At 41.1% G+C, this 20,808-nt stretch overlaps 1 protein-coding gene across 3 annotated transcripts in view; it reads right to left on the bottom strand.

Annotated features, from left to right (window-relative positions):
- Positions 1-20,569, bottom strand: part of arhgef9a (Cdc42 guanine nucleotide exchange factor (GEF) 9a) — a 49,459-nt gene extending 28,890 nt beyond the window's left edge. For 2 of the 3 annotated variants that reach the window (XM_086084378.1, XM_086084379.1), the window contains exons 1-5: positions 20,332-20,569; positions 18,053-19,721; positions 15,699-16,037; positions 14,886-15,012; positions 14,687-14,793 (exon numbers count right to left, since the gene is read on the bottom strand). In XM_086084378.1, the coding sequence (XP_085940504.1) occupies positions 14,687-14,793; positions 14,886-15,012; positions 15,699-16,037; positions 18,053-19,648 (2,169 nt within the window). In that variant the 5' untranslated portion in view covers positions 19,649-19,721; positions 20,332-20,569. The remainder of the gene's footprint in view (positions 1-14,686; positions 14,794-14,885; positions 15,013-15,698; positions 16,038-18,052; positions 19,722-20,331) is intronic. The other variant, XM_086084380.1, reaches the window with a different exon arrangement.
- Between the last annotated feature and the right edge of the window lie 239 nt (positions 20,570-20,808).

Raw genomic sequence — 20,808 nt, 5'->3', positions numbered from 1 at the left:
AGGATCGGGGAGGGTGGGGGGTAACACAAATACATTATGTTGTACCAACGTCATTCATTTCAACGCGTAGCCGTGATGGAGCGCCGGGTGTCCCCGCTCTCAACCACCGCGCACCGCCTGTCTCTCCTCTCCTCCTGTGTGACAGTGAGGTGCGCTGCGAACCGGGCCCCGACCGCAGATCCATTAACGAGTACCGAGGATGAACATCAACAGCACGTTCACAAGCACCAGCAACGCGATCACCGTAAACACCGCACAAGTCTGGACATCCAAGGCCATGGCGCAGCACTGCGGGCCGTGAGAGGCGTTCTCAGTCGGGCGGTATTCAGCCGTGAAGACCCCAGGCAAGCATGTAATCCACCTTTACGGTTGGGCAAAACGTGGAAAAAAGATGCCGATACGCCTCCTCACACTGCGTCTTGCAATTCATAATGGCACAGGAAGGGATGCATCATCCTCACCATCATCATCGTCATCAGTCTGCACCGCGATTTCTCCCTGCTGGTCAACACCTGACGGTGTTTTTGCCTCGTCCCCGACAAACGAGCCACACTCCGGGCTGCAGATTCAAGCAGGCGGGGGAGAGGCGGTGGGCAGGCTGTTCGCAGCTGCAGAGCTGCCTTCCGGTGAGCGGGGACCAGGCAGAGAAGGGCTCAGCTCAGCGTTGGAGAGGCGGTCCTGAATTAATACTCATCAGCCTCCACTGCTAGACTACCGGCATCAGACATCACACCAGGCGGGGAGGGGCACGGCCAGCCCCTCGCTGACTTCATTGACCACCAAGGCTGAAATCAGTATCACAACCAACATCCCGAACAATACCGCCGTACGTGTAATGCAATGCGATGTATGATTTATCAGTCACACTTTACAGGAGGATTTCACGAGAAAGGACCCATCTTATTTAAAGCGTTAAACATCTTGCATATTGGCATGATGTCAGCAAATTTCCACCACCACCATTCTGTCTGAAGCTACTATGCCAAATCGATCCCATATACGGTTAATTTTCGCATGGGGGAGACAAAAACAATCATTCGAACCCTAAGTCGTTCTTGTGCAACAATCAAATGATAATACTTGTTTTTCGTATGAATAGCCCTAAAGATCAAGTTAAGATAATTGGCATATAAGAAGTCCTTTATACAGTGTCCCACATTAAATTTTATTTTGAATTAAAAAAAAAATCTTAGGCCTACAGTATATACAGTATTAGTTATTAGTACGAATAATTAATGCATATATTACAGTAATATGTTACTGGATACAATTTGAATGTTAAGCTCAAAGTATGGGTGCCTATATGTCCGAACAGACACATTTGTTTGTCCACCACGTTGGAGGTTGAGATTAGCATTATAAACTATAGGCCTGAAATGGAAAGATTAGTAGAATGACTCACGTTTGTTTGCGTTTGTTTTTTCTGTGTAACCCTAATCAGTCAGATGTGCCAAAATGAAGGGCAAAAAGTTGACAAAGTGTACAGAAACTTTGGATCAGTGACGAATACATGATAAGATGACATAGTGGAGGTCATAACCAAATAGCTGCACTGCCTAACATTACTACCTTCAAGGAGATTAGAACGGTGGGAGTCAGGCACCATTCAGGTAGCCAAAGAATATTACATTTCTGACATGTATGTACTTTTAATATAGCTCAAATGTGGACGAAGGTGTCGACCATGTATTCTGCCATTTCAAGCAATAACAGTGTAATAAAGTAGCGACTTTAGCATATTAAATTAGCGATTGAAAATGATTTTTGGAGTAGTATTGTGTTAATGTCAGTACACAAAAGGGTGAACAATATAAGGTATAATACTAAGTGTAATACTAACTTGAATGAAATGGTGTTTGGCAAGCAAGAAGCCGGTCGTTTGAGTTCTTGAAAAGTAGCCATTTTGGAAGTGTGAATATTTTGAGTGACGGCAATGATATGTAGCTTGTTGCTAAATGTTTACTAACTCTATGGTAAATAAATTTGCATAAAAAGCCAGAACTGCCATACACAGAAAACATTCTAGCGAGAGTGCAAAGACCTAAAATGTTCATCAAATCCCTTCAGAAAAAAAATAAAAAATAATAAAGTGCACAACTGAGAACCAGCCGACGACCATGGCTTCATGCTTGTCAGTCCACCTCAGTGTGCTCGCTGGGTGGTTGCAATGTCATAGGGCATCAGAATGGAAGGGGAAAAAAACAATTCCACTGATGGCCCACTGAATTTCAACAGATCCAACACAACTACCAATCAGATGTTTTCCAGATGAAATGAAGGAAAACAGCAACCCAATCAGAGCAAAACTTATTACATATCCAATATTAATTCATAAGAAATCCAACTGATTTTTTTATCTCAGGCATTTAAGAACAACAAAAATAGCTTGGAAAAAAGGCATCATGGCTATTACCAGCCCAAATAATCTTGCAAACCTAATAAAATGATATAAAAGATAAAAAATAAATAAAAATTATGGCATAAGATCTTTAAATTTCAGTTTATAAGAATAGATTTTGAATAGCGTGAACCAATGAAATATAAAAGCATCATTCAGACTGGCAAGACTTTTTTTTTACTCAACCATAATTAACCCTTACTTGGATTTTATTGACATTTAACAATTGAAGGAAAACATTTCAATAAACAATGAAATAAAATGTTTTCCCTTTCATCTACTGTATATTGTAGCTAACATGGGATACAATTTTTCTTTGTTGGCTATCAAATGTATCTATTCAAACACTCAATAAGCATCAGAACAAATCAAGGCGTTAATCTCCAACATGACAGCTGCAGTTGTCTCAAGTGGGACTGGATGTCATTGGAAATAGTCTAATGATAACTGCCTTTGGTGGTGTAAGGTGTTCCCCAGCAGAAATTCTGCCGCCATTTTGTTATCAAAGTAAATAAAAACGACGTAGTAACGTTACGAGAGTTTGATGCGTAACTGTAGTCTGATTCGTTGGCTGGGAAAAGTAACATATAAGATTAGCCGCTACTGAAAAACATGCACATTTTGGAGTACTTACAAATGACTGCTCTTGAAGATGTCTTGGTCTTGGGTAAAGCAAAAGACATTGTGGATGTGAAATATTTCGACAGGGGATTGTCCTGGTCTCCTGCCAGAATGATACACTAACAAGCAATAACATGCGTGTTTTGTTGTTGTTGTTTTGTTTTTTGTATTTGACAGTTGAAGGCACACATTGCCTGCCAAATACATACTGTAAATTACACAACTGTTACAAATAGACCCCAACACAGTACTCATAGTAACAATAAATAGTCATACATAATCAATCATAACAAGTGAGCTAACAGTTTTTCAAAATCAATAGCAAGTCAGCTGATTTCTTGAGCATGATCATTAGGTATTGTCCTAGTATTTGTGTCCTCATTGTTGTGAAGATTATGGGTACACACTGTGATTATAAATAATTTCATAGGCTGCATTTGGTTCAGTTCAGTCACCACATCCCCACACCAGTTATCAAATCAACCACTCAACACAACTTCACATAGCGCTTCGGGTTTGGATCAAAGATCTAAGAATATGTTTGAAAGAATAACACCAAACGGAGTGCATCAGTATTTTTAAAGCCATAAATAATTTCCAGGGCACTTTCTGCACATACATTCAGATAAAAGCAAAGGCTCATGAAAGTGAGGCTTTCAGTGAATTGCAAAGAGCCGTACAAAGCATCACAGCTAAGATATGACAACCCTTCTCAAACAAGATCCTGCTCTGTGCTTGGATGTGTGTGTGCGTGTGCGTGTGTGTGTGAAAGGCAGAGGGAGCATATTACATAAGTGTGCCCTTCCACTGTGGGCTCACTCTCCAATCTCCCTGACATTTAGACAACAAAGGTCACATTTGAAAGTCTAAATCTGCACAGACACCAATGCTAATTTACGCATACATATACAGAAGAGTTCGTTTGTGAAAACAGTACAATTCCTCACAGTATTACATCTGATAAAATGTTTAATTTATTTTACATGAACAACAAGCATTGGCATGTTCTTCTCCTTGGCTGACCTAGCCCTCATCTTGTTCAGACACACATTTTCATCCCACTTGAAACTGAATAGACCGGTTTCTCATTTATTTAATATTAACTCTTTGACTGCCAGACGTTTTCAGAAAAGGGATGCAGTCAGTGCCAGCCGATTTAAGCATTTTGACTGATTTTCAAGGTCCACAGAAAATGTTCTGTTTGGACTATGGAAACACACGTACTACCAAATGAAAGATTGGACTTTCATCTTTCATCAGAAAAAAAGAGTTTGTTTCTACCTTATTCCGTTCTTTAGTAATCAACAATAGAAAATGGTTAGTTTGACCCAATTTCGCCTGTGTTGGACCAAAATACGGAGAAATCAAGCTTTTAGTGAAACGATATTATTTCATGCATTCTAGTGAATTTGACACTTCTTTTTGTCCATGAATGATGCCACAAACACCTAAATAGTGCTTTACTTCTATAAAACACTACCACCAAGAATGAAAAAGTGTTTTTTGATAGCAAAATACGTTTATTTACATTCAACAGTGTAACAATTTGACAACAATTTGGCAAACTATTTACAAATGTGTGCAACTGTGGTGCTATTTACAAATATGTGGATGTTTCAACGACAGTTTTTCTTTTTGTAACACTCTCCTGCGTGCAAAGAGACGCAACAGCATTTGCACAACAGATTGCCTCTTCGCGTGCGCCACTTTCTTGCAGGCCGTTTTTTTTCCGGGGAATAGCAAGTATATACTGCAGTGTGTCATCAAGTCTAATATCAGGATCATGCTACGGTTTCGTTACGTCTCGCTTCCCCGTGTCCTTCAGTTGCTATACCGGGTGGTAGGAGATGTTCTGATCCATTTTATCCACTCCATTCATGGTGGCATCGTAGTCCAGAAACAGTGTCTTCTCCGTGATCAGACTGTACCCGCTCCTCCGATGAATATGCATTGGACTCGGGGTACTCTTCATTGTCCGATCGAATGTCCGCTTGTGCAGCTCCGCGTTTTCCGGCGTTAGCAGCGCTAGCCGGTGAGGCTTTATGACGAGAGAACGGCCGCGTCAATGCTTCCAACTCCGGCGTCAACCTCGGGAGTGACCATCATCATCATCATCAATGTGCATTGGTCGATGCTTTTCGACTACTCTCCATCGTCCGATCGAATGTCCGCTTGTGCAGAAGTACCCGGCCGGCTATTGTGCGCGTTTTCCGGCCTTAGCAGCGCTAGCCGCGCTTAGCCGGTGAGGCTTACTACGTGATCGTAAACACGTCCAGGCTTCCAACTTTGGCGTCAAACTCGCAGTCATCATCATCATCATCATCAATCTGCATTGGTCGATGCCAACTCTCCATCGCCCGATCGAATGTCCGCTTGTGCAGAAGTACCCGGCCGGCTATTGTGCGCGTTTTCTGGCCTTAGCAGCGCTAGCCGCGCTTAGCCGGTGAGGCTTACTACGTGATAGTAACAGGCCAAAGCTTCCAACTTTGGCGTAGAGCTCGGAGTCGTCATCATCGTTGACATCAATGCGCTTTTTAGTATTGATTGATGCTTTCCGTCTTTGAAAAAAATGCTCAAGCTGAGCTGCTTGTAACCGGTTGCTTGGTCAAGCCATTGTGGCTTGGATCAGCCATTGTCTCCTCAACACTCTAGCTCCGCCTCACGTCTTCTACTGACGCCCACGGTGGGCGGCCCATCCAACCTTGTGCAAAGAGAGTCATCGCTGCCCTCTAGGGGCCAAAACGAGTCTTTGACTAATCATATCTGCCTGATACTTTCAGCACAGCTGCCCAAGGCTTTCCTGCACCCGTTTTTGAAAACAAAAAAAAAAAACATAGGGGACGTCTTTTAACGTCCTCGGCGCCCTTCCCTAGGTTTATGCTAAACGTTTTATAACGTTTATGGCAGTCAAAGAGTTAATAAGACAACTTGCAAAATAGTTATTTTCTAAACAGTGGCTCCTGATACTGGGCTGTAGCCTTTATTGGATTGCTACCAGGATAGTACTTTATATTCACAAATTTGTCAGTGAAAATGAATAGTTTCCTGAAAACAGCCCATGTCGCGAACAAGACTTGTCTATACACGATCTGTCTAGCATGGCACATTCATTGCTCTCAGCTATTTCAGAAGCAGTGTTGTGAGGTCAAAGCATGAAAGCATTGACTCATAATGTAAATAAAGTATTTTAATAAAGAAAAACATGTGTCAATAAGTCTGCAATGAGGAACAAAAACAATACCAATTAAATGGGCTTTTGTTTGGTCTGATCCTATTTACTGTCCACTCTTGTTCAAATGCCCCGAACCCTTTCCCAAGTGAGCACACAACACATGAAGAGAAATCATTCATTAAGGCATAACTCCAGTGCACAAGGCTGCCACAACAATGTCAACATGATCTGGAAGAGGGGAACAGAGGCAAATCAATCGACATCAAGCTGGACTTTCTCCAGATCTTGACTGTACTCAACATCCTTGCAATGAATTTCACGCAGACACTGTTAAGCAGCACACATCAATGTTTACCAATAGATTGGTGTAATTATATTGTTGCTGAGAAGCCCTAGCTCACATGGTATTTCTTAGGGAAACATTGATAAATATATTGTACTGTACTCATAAATTACATTGATATTATCTATCACCACCTACATTACCTGCAGTATAAGGGCAAATGCACTTAACAACTTTCATCTTATGGAGTGGGGTCTATAGGTCCCTATAAGAAATGAAACCATACTTGGGAACTTAAGTGGATGGTCAAAATGGATGCCACACACCTCACCAAGAGGCGGTGGAACTGCATAGTCATAAACTGCAGTAGATAATATGTAGATAGCAGTACAAGTTAAACATTGGTTCACAGCTGCCCCAACAAAATTAAGTGACCAAATACAAGGGGGCGGAGGGTATTTATCTCAGGTTGTCTTTGTTTCCACTTTTTTTTTTTTAAGTATTTTAAGTAGTGGCCCAAAATGGGTGAAGACATAATGCATAATAATCGTAACCCTAGATTATTTTTCTCAAATCAGTCTGTGTGAGACCACAAACATTTTTAGAATGTTTCACTCAGAATAAGAATTTCTGTCTGATCAAATCTGTTTGTGGCCGAAGGGCATTTGGTTTATTGAGGCAATGGCCTGCACCACACCCATTTCCACTCCAGTCTGCTCCTGTTTTTTTGTTTCCCTCCTATCCCCACGGCAACCACACTGATTTCCTGCTTTCTTTCTTTCTATGCCTCAGAATGCCTAAAATATGCATGTTCTTGAACCTAGGTCTTTTAGCATTGTTCAGAAATTAGTCATTGAAAATAAAGTTATGCAAGTATTAATCTGTGATGCTTTTTTTTTATGTTGCTTGGGGAAAAAAGTCTAATGAGGGTTAAAAATTAAGATATTTTTTCAGTGGTGGCTTTTCCTCTCTTTAGACTGCCTTTTTATCATACATTTAATCTGATCATAAATCCCTATTTAGACCCTCTGAACCTTTGTAACATTTGGGAGAAAATTTCAAATATGTTATTTTATACTTAAAAATAATAATTAATAAAATAAAAAATAAAAAAACACACACACACTTTTATATAGCATGTGTTTTTTTTTTGTACCAACCCGCCAGAAAGAGGCATTTATGAGGGAAAAGGAAATGCATGACCTGTTTCAGCTTTGATTTGTTGCAGGCGAGCACTGCACACTGCACTTGCATTGTGCCAGTTATGAGTGTGTTTACTAGTGTCACAACTCATCAGAGCACTGGCAGCCACCTGGGGCCTTATACATTGGAATCCTGGCTATGTTTTCTGGTTGCTGGCTCTATTTTTGCATGCAATGTCTGTTAGAGTTTTGTAAAATGTCTACTTCAGAGCAGTATAGTTAGATCCCCATGTTTATTACATCTGGAGCCATTTTTTAACAGTTGATAATAAACAGTCTTCTCACATACTTGACTAAAAGAGTAAGCAAATCGGAGGCTCTTTCAACTGGTCTATGCATCGACACCAGTCGGGTTTGTTCACATTTTAGATGCTCTTTAGTCCAACTGACCCGAAAAAAGAAGAGAGCTGCTGGTAGACCTATAAACGTCACTCCTGTACATTTTAATGGCATTTGCCGTTTTGGACGACTGCTTTCCATTTCAAAAGATTAACCTGTGCTGTGGAGGTTCTTGGCAACAAAACACATTTATAAACTTTTTGGCTGTACATTGAGAAACTATATGGGATAATGTGACATTTTTCGTTTCCAGTATTATTATTTTTTACAATTTGTAAATCAATCTCACCACCTGCTTTAGATTCCACCAGCAGCATACACCCCCATGTTTCCACAAGAACATAGACCACCCCCAAGAAGCAGGTAGTCTCATATGCCCGGAGGGGGGACCACATGGGGAGAATGCAAGTGAGGTGAGCGGGTGAAAAACAAACATTGGGGAGTCAAAATCAAGTTGATGTGAGGAGAGGGAGAAAGACGCGATGCCAGTGAATGAGGTCTAGCTCTCTTCTCAGAAGTCAAAGGAAGAGGGAGGGTGAAGAAGAAAAACTAAAAGAGAAGTTGTTGCATAATACTGTACGTGTGTGTGATGGAGCGCTTTCTCTAATGCCGCATTGGTGTAGCAGGGAGCCTGGGAGGTCAGACACAGAAAATATTAAAAAAATAATGTACACAGGAATTGTCAGCTGCCAGGACAATCTACCCCATCTTTCACATGGGCCTACAGGACACAACTACAACACCTTACAGCCAATTATACTTGTCTTGTTATTTTAGAATAGGTTCACCACCATCACATGTGCACAATCCATTGAAGGGTAAATAAAGCTGACATCTGCCAAACTTCAAACTATGTATGCTTGAATTCCACAGAGCATGCTGGCCTTGTATATTTGTCAAATAAGATTTACATAAGTCCGTTTAAGCAGTTTTCAGAACCCTAATGCACAAAAAAAGAATTGTCCCTGGAGCCGTTGACTAGTGGCAGCGTTAACCGTCCTCTTCGGATAGGCCTTAGCAGCTTGTCTGTTACACAAGAGTTTGTCACAATTATAGACCCTGCTTAAGCAATCTCTTGTGTGGGAGGTTTAAATAATAAATTAGCTTATACTGCCATGCCTTAATGGGATCACTGCTCGAATGAAACACATTTGCATTGTATATTTGTGTATGCTATAATAAAACTGATGAACAACAGGGATGCTAGGAGTGATGAAACCATCTGAAGTAGCTGTGAGGAATATCAAAAACCCTTTGACATACTACGGTGATCTTTATATGTCTCTAATTATTTTGTGTGCCAGAGGTCAGCATTTGCATAGATGCATACAATTGTCTTTCCTAAAAGCTACACTTGTCACTGTTGCTTGGAGATCATTTAAACTAATTGCACATATCGAGCACAAGAAAGACTAAATATGCTTCCAACTTTAATTCTGAAAGCTAGCGTTTTTAAGTTAAAAAAAATGAAATAAATCATCAATCACATGTATTTTATTAACTGCTAATTATGTCCCACTTCCACAATTAGTAATTAATTCATGTCACATTTTTAAGCTCACATGGCATTCTTCCAATAAGGTAAAGTTCCAGTGTGTAGGATTTTGGCCTGAGGGTGACCAGAGAGAAAGCTGAGGCAGCATCCTAAATGTCAAGTACAAAGTGCTTGTGCACAGTCAATAAAATGACAACTTTTCAGCTGAAGACAACATTATTGATGTCGTTTGCATATCCACTTAAAGTTGGCAAGACCTGTGCCACAATATCCCCTCAACAATAAGAACTACTTAAATCTACATTTTGTACGTAATGAGACTGCAGTGTGGGAAAAATGAGGAAAAAAGAGACGCCACTACATGGACAAAATATGTGAAAACCAGGTGCCTTTATCTCATGAGAAGGCTTGCCACAATATTTTGGAATGAGTCTGTGGGAATATTTGCCCTTCATCCTAACGGAGTGGCAAAGTGGAGGTCAAGACTCTGTGAGCTAATCTCATTATTTCACACGAAATACTGTACATCCATTTATGCCTTTATGGACCTTGCTTTGTGCTCTGAGGCACAGTCAGAACAGAAATGGGCCTTCATCAATTTGTTCCCATACAGTTGGAACAAGATCAATTGTCTTAATGACTTGGTAAGGAGGATATATGGGGGCGAGAACAGAAAAGTAGTCAAGACGGAGGATATCAATATAATTGTTACTACTGGGGATGTTTGGTTTTTTTCCCGACCCATACCAAAACGAGTACACCACTCTTGATATCAATTACCAATATCACTCGTACAAAATGGCAGCCAGGCTAAATGAGGACTTAGATTGAGGTTGGATAATAAGTACTGCATGTTCTAAAGCTTTCCCAAAAGGAAGATTACATAACACATTTGACACTTTCATCTACTAAATGTCCTCAATGTCCTAGTATGACATCAACATATGATCACTTCACAGATGATGCTGTCAAAAACAAATAGCCCTCTGGAAGTTTATGATCCAATGTGCAACAACAAAACAAATCTGCACTTGCACAGGCACACAAGATACGGAAAGATACAGAGAATAATTGGAGTTACAGAAATGCAGGCTACTCCAGTGAGTCAGATCAGAGAGTTACCACATAGTCTCTGGGAACATGAAGCCACATTAAATAAATGTGGGAATGGCTTTTACAGGGAGCAAAGGAAACTCTCTTGACAATTATATAAGAAAAAGGCCCCTGAGCCTCTCTGTCTGCCAAACACACACACACATGAATACACAACATACTGTGCATGCACCAACAATAACACACATGAACACACCTGACATGCACAAACCCAGTCAGAAGGAGAAACAGCCTCAGGAGGCTGTGACACAACTACCTGCTTAGATTCTATCAGCAGCACTTTATCAGAACTGTTACAGCTGGTGGCTGCAGGATGTCACAGTGCATATGGATTTGCACCTTGGTAGAGCAGTGTTGCTGAATAAACACCAAGGACAGGTTCGAGAGCACGAGTGGCTTGGAGGGCAGATGTTTGCAGTTCTTCATTGATAAACCTTCACGGTGTTTGACAAATAAATCACAACCTGCTGCTATTTATTCTTCTTAAAACTGTGATGCCAGTGGAATGAGTCATCCATCCCAAATAATACATTTGAAATAGAGCACATCAGAAGAAATGTAAAATGTAATTACTCTCTGTCTGAGTGTGTTGTGCTTAGTATGTATTACCAGGTGGCAAGTATTGTAAACGCAGTCATTTAAATAATCTACGCTGAAAGAGCGAGGTCGACAAATGAGAACTGGTGCCCCAGCATGTGTGTACCGTTGCGTGCACAAGTAGCGCGTTCCATCACTGGCCAACTCTTTGCCCAAACTACCACTGCCTGCTGACTCATGCGTTCATAATTAATAGACAGGGTTGCATAATATGATTATGACCGAACATACCCAGCTTGGTCTTACACTTAATCATGTAAAATTTCTGATTTAAGTTTTAACCAGCATGAAGCCCTTAATAAATGAGCCTCTCTCACCAACTAGTCAGTACAGATGCTATCACAGCATCAGCAACAAACCACAGCAAACTGTCCCCTCAATCTGAAGAAGAATTAACCGAGGCAAGGAGAGGAGAGGGGGCAGTGACTGGAGGAGAAATCCATTTAAATGAAATGAAGAAGAGAGGCGTCAGCATTAGCAGTTAATCCACTGCAGTGAGAATGCTTTCTTTCCGCCTGCGGCCTCCAAGCGCGAGTCGTCATCCTAATAGGAACAGTAATACACACTGTAGTGTACCTAAAAGATATCCGTCAAAGCCATGTATAGTGAAATAAGACATGGGAAATGTGGAACATCTGCGGATGCTTCACATAAATGTCTCTCACCATTCAACGACCTTTCCAGTGGTGCGTGTCCCTACCCTAGGGCAGGCTACGACACAAACATGCACACGAAAAAGGAAACATCTTTCGTTCCCTCTCCCTCTCTTTTTCTCTACCGCCCCCTTTTCTCTCTCTGTCACCCACACACTGTCTTCTTTTAGCCCTTGCTTAAAAAGGCTGCCTAAAGATAGCAAGTAGATGAACGCAAGACAGCCAGTGTCATGGCAACATTGTGCAGTGGTTTGCACACCATTTAACATCAAGTGCTCCAAATGCTTAATTCAATTTGAGACTTTATTAGAAAAATCTAATTCTATATTGAGGTCATGTAATATGATATCAATGATAATTAACAGAATTATTTATAAACCATTTTTAGAATGGGGATATTGTAGATCATATTGCAATTCTCCAATTTTGTATTAAGTAAACAGATATGTCAACCAGTAGTTTCAACTTAAACTAGTAGGTTCAAAATGTTGAATACTCATTTGTCTTTTTCCTCCCCCATTGCCCTTGCCTCTCCGCACCCGTCAACATACAACCACGCACCTACAGTACACCCACTTTGTATGCACTAACCAACAATTTCCCCAAGGCAACGTGCACATCAAAGCACCTATTCTGCTGTTTACTTTTACTAATAAGAAGGTAATACTATTTATATAATAATAATAATAATAATAAATAATTATGATCAAGTCAGTCAAGTTGACTTGATACAGTAAACTGCATTATTAATCGTTATTAACCGTTCCACACTTCATGTCAGTAATACCGGTAAGCAAAGTTACTGTTCATGAATACTTACCATAAGAAAAACTGAAGTGGTTCTAAAGCGCAGGTTATTAACAGAAAATAATGAATGTGAAAGATCAGTGTTACTCAATAATTTTTTTTTGTTCTATTTTTTTTGCTTCCACCAAGAAGAAGAAATTACTTTGTGCCCCCCCTACCCCCCAACTCTCTGCCGCGACTATAAATAGCATCATTTGTCTATGAAATTGTTGGTAAATGGATTACTTTTCTTCCCCTTTATAGCGCTTTATCTAAACCTGATAAACCATTGGGCCGCGGCTCAAGAGCGCCATCTAGTTGGCCGCAGATTAATTTCAGTTTTGTAACTGGGCCACAAGGCCCGCAGGCAGGTTTCAATTGAGGATTTGTACACATGTAGCAGGGCATTTTAAAACCCGAATATTTCTCCCTTCCCCGTGCAGAAAAAAAATCCGTCCACACTGCCTCGTTTGTTTAAAAAAAATAAACATCCACATAAACGCACACAAAAACGGAAAAGTGTGTTTTTAAGCTAATTTAGAAACTTCTAGGCGACAGTAATTAGTCAAATACTGCTCGACTTTGACGTCCCTTCAACCATACGTCACACAAGCTTGGACTGTCAGCCCAAACAAGATAAAAAAAATACATGTAAACAGTCAACCAAGTGAGTAGGCCTACATCATAAATGGAGCATAGAGGAAAACAAAGACGATAAATACAATATTTAAAAAAGCTTCACTTGTCTGTTTCAACAACTTGATTTATGTAATTAATGAATTCATTCATTCAAAAATAATGAGTTTATAAACCTTAACTAGATTTAATTTAGTTATTAAATACAAACAAGAATAAGTCAACATAAATCATAATATCTGAATGGGCCCCTGGCCAGTTTTTACAGGAAATCTTGGGCCCCAAGGTAAAAAATGTTAAGAACCATATGATGCCTAAACCTCATGGATGGGAGACAGACACTCTACCACTGAGCCCTGCCGCCCCATCGTTGTAAGTACATCTCTGCAGAGGAGCTAATACTCCTTGTGCACCCACTGCCAAAAAGTGTGCCACTGCCACCTACAGTAGCGGATGTGCTATTACACTTTATTGTAGTACAGCAACAACAACCAAAAAAGAATGTTCCATGGCGTCACATGGAACATCCTCCACCCCTGCATCACGCTCCCCTATTGAAGGACTGCTACAGATGCAAGTGTGAAGTCGTCCTTTAATATCACCCCACTTGCCTAGTTTAAGATGAGGAATGGCATGAGAAGATTGGATGAAATCATTCTAGACGGTCATCACATCCATGCATCATTTCCTACATTGATGATGACGTATTGACTCGACCCTTGTCATCCTTCATATTACAGCATGTAGTGAAGGAGTATTTATCCACATTAATGCAATGCACACCCACACAGTTCGTTTCTACATCTAGATGTACAGTATAGTCAAAATTCATAACGTTTGTGATTAAACAAAATAATGCAGTAAAAAGTGTGATTCAAAGGAACCCAAATGCTTGGCGATGGAAGTCATCATGCATGATGTCATGTGACATGTCAGCATATCACACAAGAGCTCACCTTAGTATACCTCCCTGCAGAAGTCAGTCAACCAGCATCAAAGCAGTGCATGTGTGTTTTGTTTTTTCTTTAATAAAAATAATTGTATATACTTAAAGATTATTATTTTTCTCCAAAAGATGGGCCAGCCTCAACAAGTCGCGTGTCAAGAAAATGAGACGAATGTACAGTACAACACAACGCACGCACGCACGGTCACACTCGAAGCGTGTACTAATGTCAATTGGAGATAATGTGTCGTTGCTCCAGTAGTTAACCACCAACAACTACAAGCACGAGACAGTAAAATGAGCACTTTTCAAGCAATGAACAATTTGAAACAAATTGCGACGACTGTGTGCTCAGCCCTGATGCCATGTTCCATCTTTTAATGGCTCTTCAAAACTTCAGAGACAGCAAAGCTATGAGTGTTAATGCTGGGTGTGCTCAACTTACAATGTTAACCTGCAAGGGTTCTGACCCAGGTCGCAGCAGCCTCTTCCTCCTGCAACTACTGCCTTCAGACCGCAGACGTACTGATGACGATGATGACTGGCCCACATCTGTTGAACAGGTATAAGTAAGAAAGTTGGGCAACAGATGATCCCATCTATTCAAACATATAGAACATTTAAATAAATGTGAGATGTAATACCTGAATGAGGCAGGAGAAGAGCCAAGGTAGTTAAAGTGCTGGGGGGCAGAGGAAGGGAGCGGCACCGCTGCAGAGAAGCCTTCAGGGGTGGTTCTAATGGAGACACCCTCAGAGGGCGAGACAAGGCCTAGAGGGTACTCAAAAGTTAGGACACAGTTGATATATTCTCAGGTTGAACGTACACAACATCGCTAGAAAAAAAAAATCCTGCCTCTCTGCTTGTGTCCAGTGAATTCAAAATATTTCACATCCAGCCTGCCAAATGTGATGGTGTGTTAGTGGTGCATGCCTGGCTGCAAACTGTCAGACTACACAGTACATCAAGCCAGCCGGGCAGCCTCTAAGGTTCAAACGAACTGACTTTGAGTTAGGTTAACGAGAAGGAGAACTTATGGGAGCAATGAGGCAGAAAATTGGACATAGGGGAAAAATGAGAGAGGCAACAAAGAGAAAGACAGAAGAGTGAGAGGGGGATGTGAGCTGGTGGAAAAGCAGCGTCCAGGAATAAAGGCCCTGCTTTATAAATGGGGCAGAGCATGCTGGCATTGTTGCAGCTAACAGTGAGTAGTGTATAAATACTGGGTTAGGAACAGGCTGACCTTCAGCATCTGTAGTGTGTTCATTCATTCTGGCCTTGTGCTCTATTTATCAGTGAGAGGGTGGAGACTATAAGTGGGACTCAGACATCTTTTTAAAAATGTTCATCTAACTTTCTACTGTGCTTAGGGGAATATATCTATAGTACATTTGCATATTGATGCCAAATTTAGTTAATGGATACACAAATGCCTGTGTGGTTATTTAACATCTTACTCTGTTGTGCAACTCCGTGGACTGCATGGTGCTAGTAACACTTGCTTCAATGACAGAGCAGGGCCTGGGACGAGCAGGCCTCCATCTAAGGCCCAGTGAGTGTCGCATGGCGGGATTAGGTCTGTGCCTCCGTCGGCATAGTGAGCCAAACTCACTATAAGCGTTGTCCAGATCTTGGTCTGGGTTAGGCCTCCGCAGATCCAATACAGCTGATGCCGGGCGAGGACGAGGGTGCAGCAGCTTCTGAGGTACAGAGGTCTTCTCTGTGTTAGAGAGGGGCAAGGCCGGGCCTGGCAGTCTTACACTGCAGCCGGTCTGGCTTGCAATCTGCTCACACAGCTGGGATTGGCAAAGGTTCTCAGAGGCTTGGCCCAGATACAAGATGCAACAATAAATGCTTACAGGACACTACATTGGGTACACCTGAAATCGAACGAGACCCATTACAACACTTTGCCGTTAAAATACAATGTTTTGTTTTCATTCAAAATCAGAAATGTATTCTTTTAATGTTTTGAGAATCTGCACATTATCCGTGATAAACTATGGGGAGAATTAAGGACCAATTAGTCAATATTTTTCATTAATCTAGATGCTAGAAAACCCTGTGGAAAATACAGGTTTATCTGCTAGAGATCACTGGTGGTGTAGTGGTACACATGACTGCCTTTTGTGCAGCCACCGTGGGATCGATTCCCACTCGGTGTAAATTTGAGTGTCAGTGGTGATCTTTCCTTATGCGCCTTCAACTAGTAACCATTCTGGGGTAGTCTGTTTTACAGTCCCAGTCAGCTGGGATAGGCTCAAGCTCATTTGCAACATTAAGCAAGATAAGCAGTGGAAAATGGATGGCTCTATTTCATGTAAATCAAAACTGAGTTTTAAGTAATAATAATTAAGAGCATAATTATTTATCCTTCACAGTGTAGACCACACTAGTTAAATATAGTTAAACAATAAATAGTCATAATTCAATTATCAGGATTATGAAAAAGCATTAAATGAAGCACTAGGAAGGGGCGGTGCTTGGACCAAGAAAGAAGCTATTAGATTCTAGTGATGATCTAGATCTGTGATTATAAAAAATAGCACTAGTACACCAAAGAATCACTTAGTACAACTAAGTTGCATTTAACTTTTAGCTCCATGAATTTGCATGTAATCTTTAAAAAGTATTTATTTTTAGCTTTTATGTGCAATAAATTTTTATTTTCCTTATTGTTTAAGTACATTATTTTATTAATTTTTTTTATAGTGTCAATGTTCTCATTGGGCATAATGGTATGGTGGATGACAATAGCTTAAACTATATTATGCTACTATATTTTACGTATCATTGGTCATGATGGTGGCGCAAAGCATAGCTAGGTGGTATTTGGTAAAAATAAAAAAATAATTAGAAAACCACTGGTCTAGATAAAAGTGATCGATCAACACGTATTGTCTTTGCAAAGGAAGTACTGTTAAGAAGAAAAAAAAGATCTCAGGTGTACCTAATCTTGTGACTGATTTATGTACAGTTCTATTAGATTTTGAGGAAAATTCCATTAAATTAAAAAAATATATTTTACACAAGCTCCTATTTTACTGAAGAATTGTGGGGAACTACAGTGGTGCAACAACAATGACAACAAAATTCACTGCACATGTCCTTGCATAACAACCCCTTATGATATTGTGCTGAGTATTGCAATGTCGTTTCTCATTTTGTCAATAGGATTTGGGCTACCATGTCCTGACTCAGTGTGACTGGCAGGGACATGACTAATACCTTCACTAGTGTACAAAAAAAAAAAGGATTGCCACCATGAAGCATAGACATCACCGTGCTCAAGGGAAGTCAGGGCTGTTGTTACATGCTACATGATGCAAGAATGAGCAAACATCTCTGGTTTGAAGTCATATCATCAGCCCTTGCAATTACTACCGCCTCTTGCCAACAGATGGTGCTAAATGATAACGTTTCAAAACTCTCAATATGTGCCATATTTTTTTTTTTAGCACAAGGTTGGTGAAATGAATACTTTTTTCATTATCAATATTTATACCACACATGCGATGACTGAACTCATGGGGCGATGACAGACATGCCATTTTCCTACTCTGCTGCTGTTACAGGAAAATGAATGTATTGGTTAAAATTGTTACATGAACCACATTTTGAACATGGACAGTAATTGCATGCCTCTGGCAGTGTTAATGATTAGGAAAAGTTTGCGTTGGGATGTGGTTATGGCATCATTGTTAAACAGAAAAATACTGGCTTCCTGCACATTTACGGAAATTCTGTTATGGGATGTAAATGTAAAATGAAAACATACTATAGCTGCATTTAAATGAATGATGTATATTACCTTAAATATCTCCTCAGTGGAATCAGATGATGGTATGCTATTGGTTGTGCTCTCTTTACTATTCATTTGTAATTGAATATTCACTTCCTGTATCTGCTGTGGGTCAGGTGGCGCATCCTTGGAATCCTCATCATTTCCTGTGTTTTCCTTTACCTTTTCTCCAAGGTGCAGACAGTTTGATGGATTCATTTCATGCTCAGCATGACTCTCCGTGTTTGGAACTGAGTGAGGAATATGATTTTGTACAATCGTGGACCTGTGGTTTGTTGTGTCTACATGATTGCCTGTACTCGCTGAGCTTTGAAGGCCGTTGATACTTCCAGACACCGAGCATGTCCGAAAAGCTTTAAACACAACCGTAGGAGATCCCTCACTTGTCACAGGTGCTGGGACCTCATGGTCAAAGCTACTGGATTTTGAGGATTTAGTGGTCAATGGTGAGGATGGAGAATTGTGACGCTGCAGAAGTCCTTTGCCGTGGGGTGTTAGGGACACACTGTGAACTTTGTGTACTGAGCACTGAGGAGCCTGAGACAAGCTTATTGGGGTATTCTCTTCCTCAGGAGGGGAGAAGGAGCGGGATGTCGTCCGCCATTTTCTGGCTGTTTCTGCTACATTATTAAAAAATTTAAACAGTCCACCAAAATGTCCCTTCATGTCAGGATTTTTTGGAGGCAGTGCTTGGAAGTCTTTGACATTCTCAATGTCTACAGAACCATAGTCGTAGTCAATAGTTTTGTCAAGAGAGTGAAGCTCAGAATCAAAGCTCCTCTCTGAATAAACAGGATTTGCCTTTCCCAAAAGAGAGATCCTCCTCAAGTAACTCCACACATCTTTGTGTCGCCTTCCTGCACCTTGGGTGGTACTTTTGCTAGCCTTAACACTAGCCTCCTCACAGCCTGCAGCTTTGTTACAGTTAGTTGAATTGATGTTGTTTCTTTTTGAGTAGCAAACTCTTTCTGATGGCTTACAACCGTTCTGAACTGTAGTTTCTGGTACCACAGCGGGTTGTTGGTCATCCATCAGAGCTGGGAGGTCAATGTCTTCGAAAGAACAGTCAAACTCGGCTGTGTAGCCAGCATACGAATGCCTCTTGCCGCGATGTCTAAGTGTGCCCCTGCTGGATTGCTGTGGTGTGCCAATGTCTCTGCAAAAAGAGTCCTCATCCACCAATGAGCTGCTAAGCTTGGCACTAGACAATTTCCCAGCCTTCCCTCGGAACACAGAAGGAGATTTTAGTTTCTTAAAGGAGCGAACTTTATCAGCAAATGAGAGTTTAGGGACAGACGCTTCCCCAAGTAAGATCATGGAGTGGGGTCTTCGCTCCAGCTCGGAGACATTTTTTTTCCGGTTCAAGATCTTCCAGATGCCCCCAGTGGCACGGGGTCTCCGGTTGACCTCCTGTCTGTCCTTGACAGGGGTCTGAAAAGATGGGGCCTGGGCTTCACCCTGCGTCTCTTCATGCCCTGACCCAGTCTCTTTAATATAAACACTGCTGGTCTCATTCTCCACATCCAGGGAAACATTAAACACTCGGTTCACAAACCCATTAGGGTTGTTACTCTCAGCGGCAGGATTGTCTAGTTGCTCCATCATCTCTCATTCCACAATGTCAGCTATTCGCTCCAATGAGCATCATGTCTTGGTCCTCTTTCTCGCTCATCAACGCCTAAAAGAATTAACAACAAAATCAGTTTTGTCAACAACAATAATATCTCCCCCATTGCTTTTCTCCCCTCATGTTTGGGCCATGTTATCCATTTAAAGTAGGAGGCAGTGTTGTCATGGAAACCCTCAAGTCAGGTATGTCTTGTTATTTGATGCTGGTTATGACATCAAACAAGCTGCTTCAGAAAACTGATACCAAGAAAGTTAACAGCAACGTTTACGTGTATCACGTGTAAAGCAGGCCTGTTTCAAATAGCTTGTTTTTTAAGTGACTGATTTAATCATGTAGACAATACTGTACATTGTATTCCTAGCATAAAAAATAGCATTTAGTACACATGAAATCTTATTGAAAAAAGTAACTACTGGTATGCTATTCTGGGGATTTTAAAGTGAGTTATCAGTTCTTTCACACAAATCGTGACTCATGTTACATGAAACAAAAATATAAAGCCAATCCTGAAAGACGAGCTACTTTATAGTGACACTCCCCGGATTAATGGTGACACTGGGCGTCCACTTCAAAAATCGCAGGTTCTTCAACAGTCATCTCAAACAAAAACGTAAACAACACTGATGTTTGCAAGTTTAAGATAAAGTTGTTCGCTTACTTCCCAGTCGGCGGTGAAGATGGCATTGTTGTCGCTTGAGTCCTTAAGTTAAAAAAAAAAATCTCCGACTTTCAACTTCATCCGGCTGTTTGTTAGCGGCTTCGCTGACATCCATGAGCGAAGCAGCAGTTCAGTGACGGGCAGCAGACAGCGGCGACTCCCCACAAGATCCTTTCCTGCTCGGTTTACACAACAAAACCTCGCCCGAGCCAGTCTGACCAAAGCAACAGTTGTGAGTGAAGCCACACACCGGTGAACTATTGGCCTGCGTGCACGCGCGCTCGCCGACACGCTGTCTGTGCACGCGCACACGAGAGCGAACAGGCACTTGGTGGTAAATTCAACTCACCCCGCCACAACAAACAACTTGCACAGTTTTTTAACAAGAGAAAATCGGTATGAAACTACAGGAGTTCTATACAACACTGACTTGAATTTAATATATGCGCTACTGCTGACAAAGTTAAAGCATTAACT

The sequence above is a fragment of the Leptonotus elevatus genome, chromosome 9 (assembly GCF_054856555.1).
Source record: "Leptonotus elevatus isolate MCC_2025b chromosome 9, RoL_Lele_1.0, whole genome shotgun sequence".
Classification (NCBI taxonomy): domain Eukaryota; kingdom Metazoa; phylum Chordata; class Actinopteri; order Syngnathiformes; family Syngnathidae; genus Leptonotus; species Leptonotus elevatus.
This window is presented reverse-complemented; position numbering and strand designations above follow the sequence as displayed.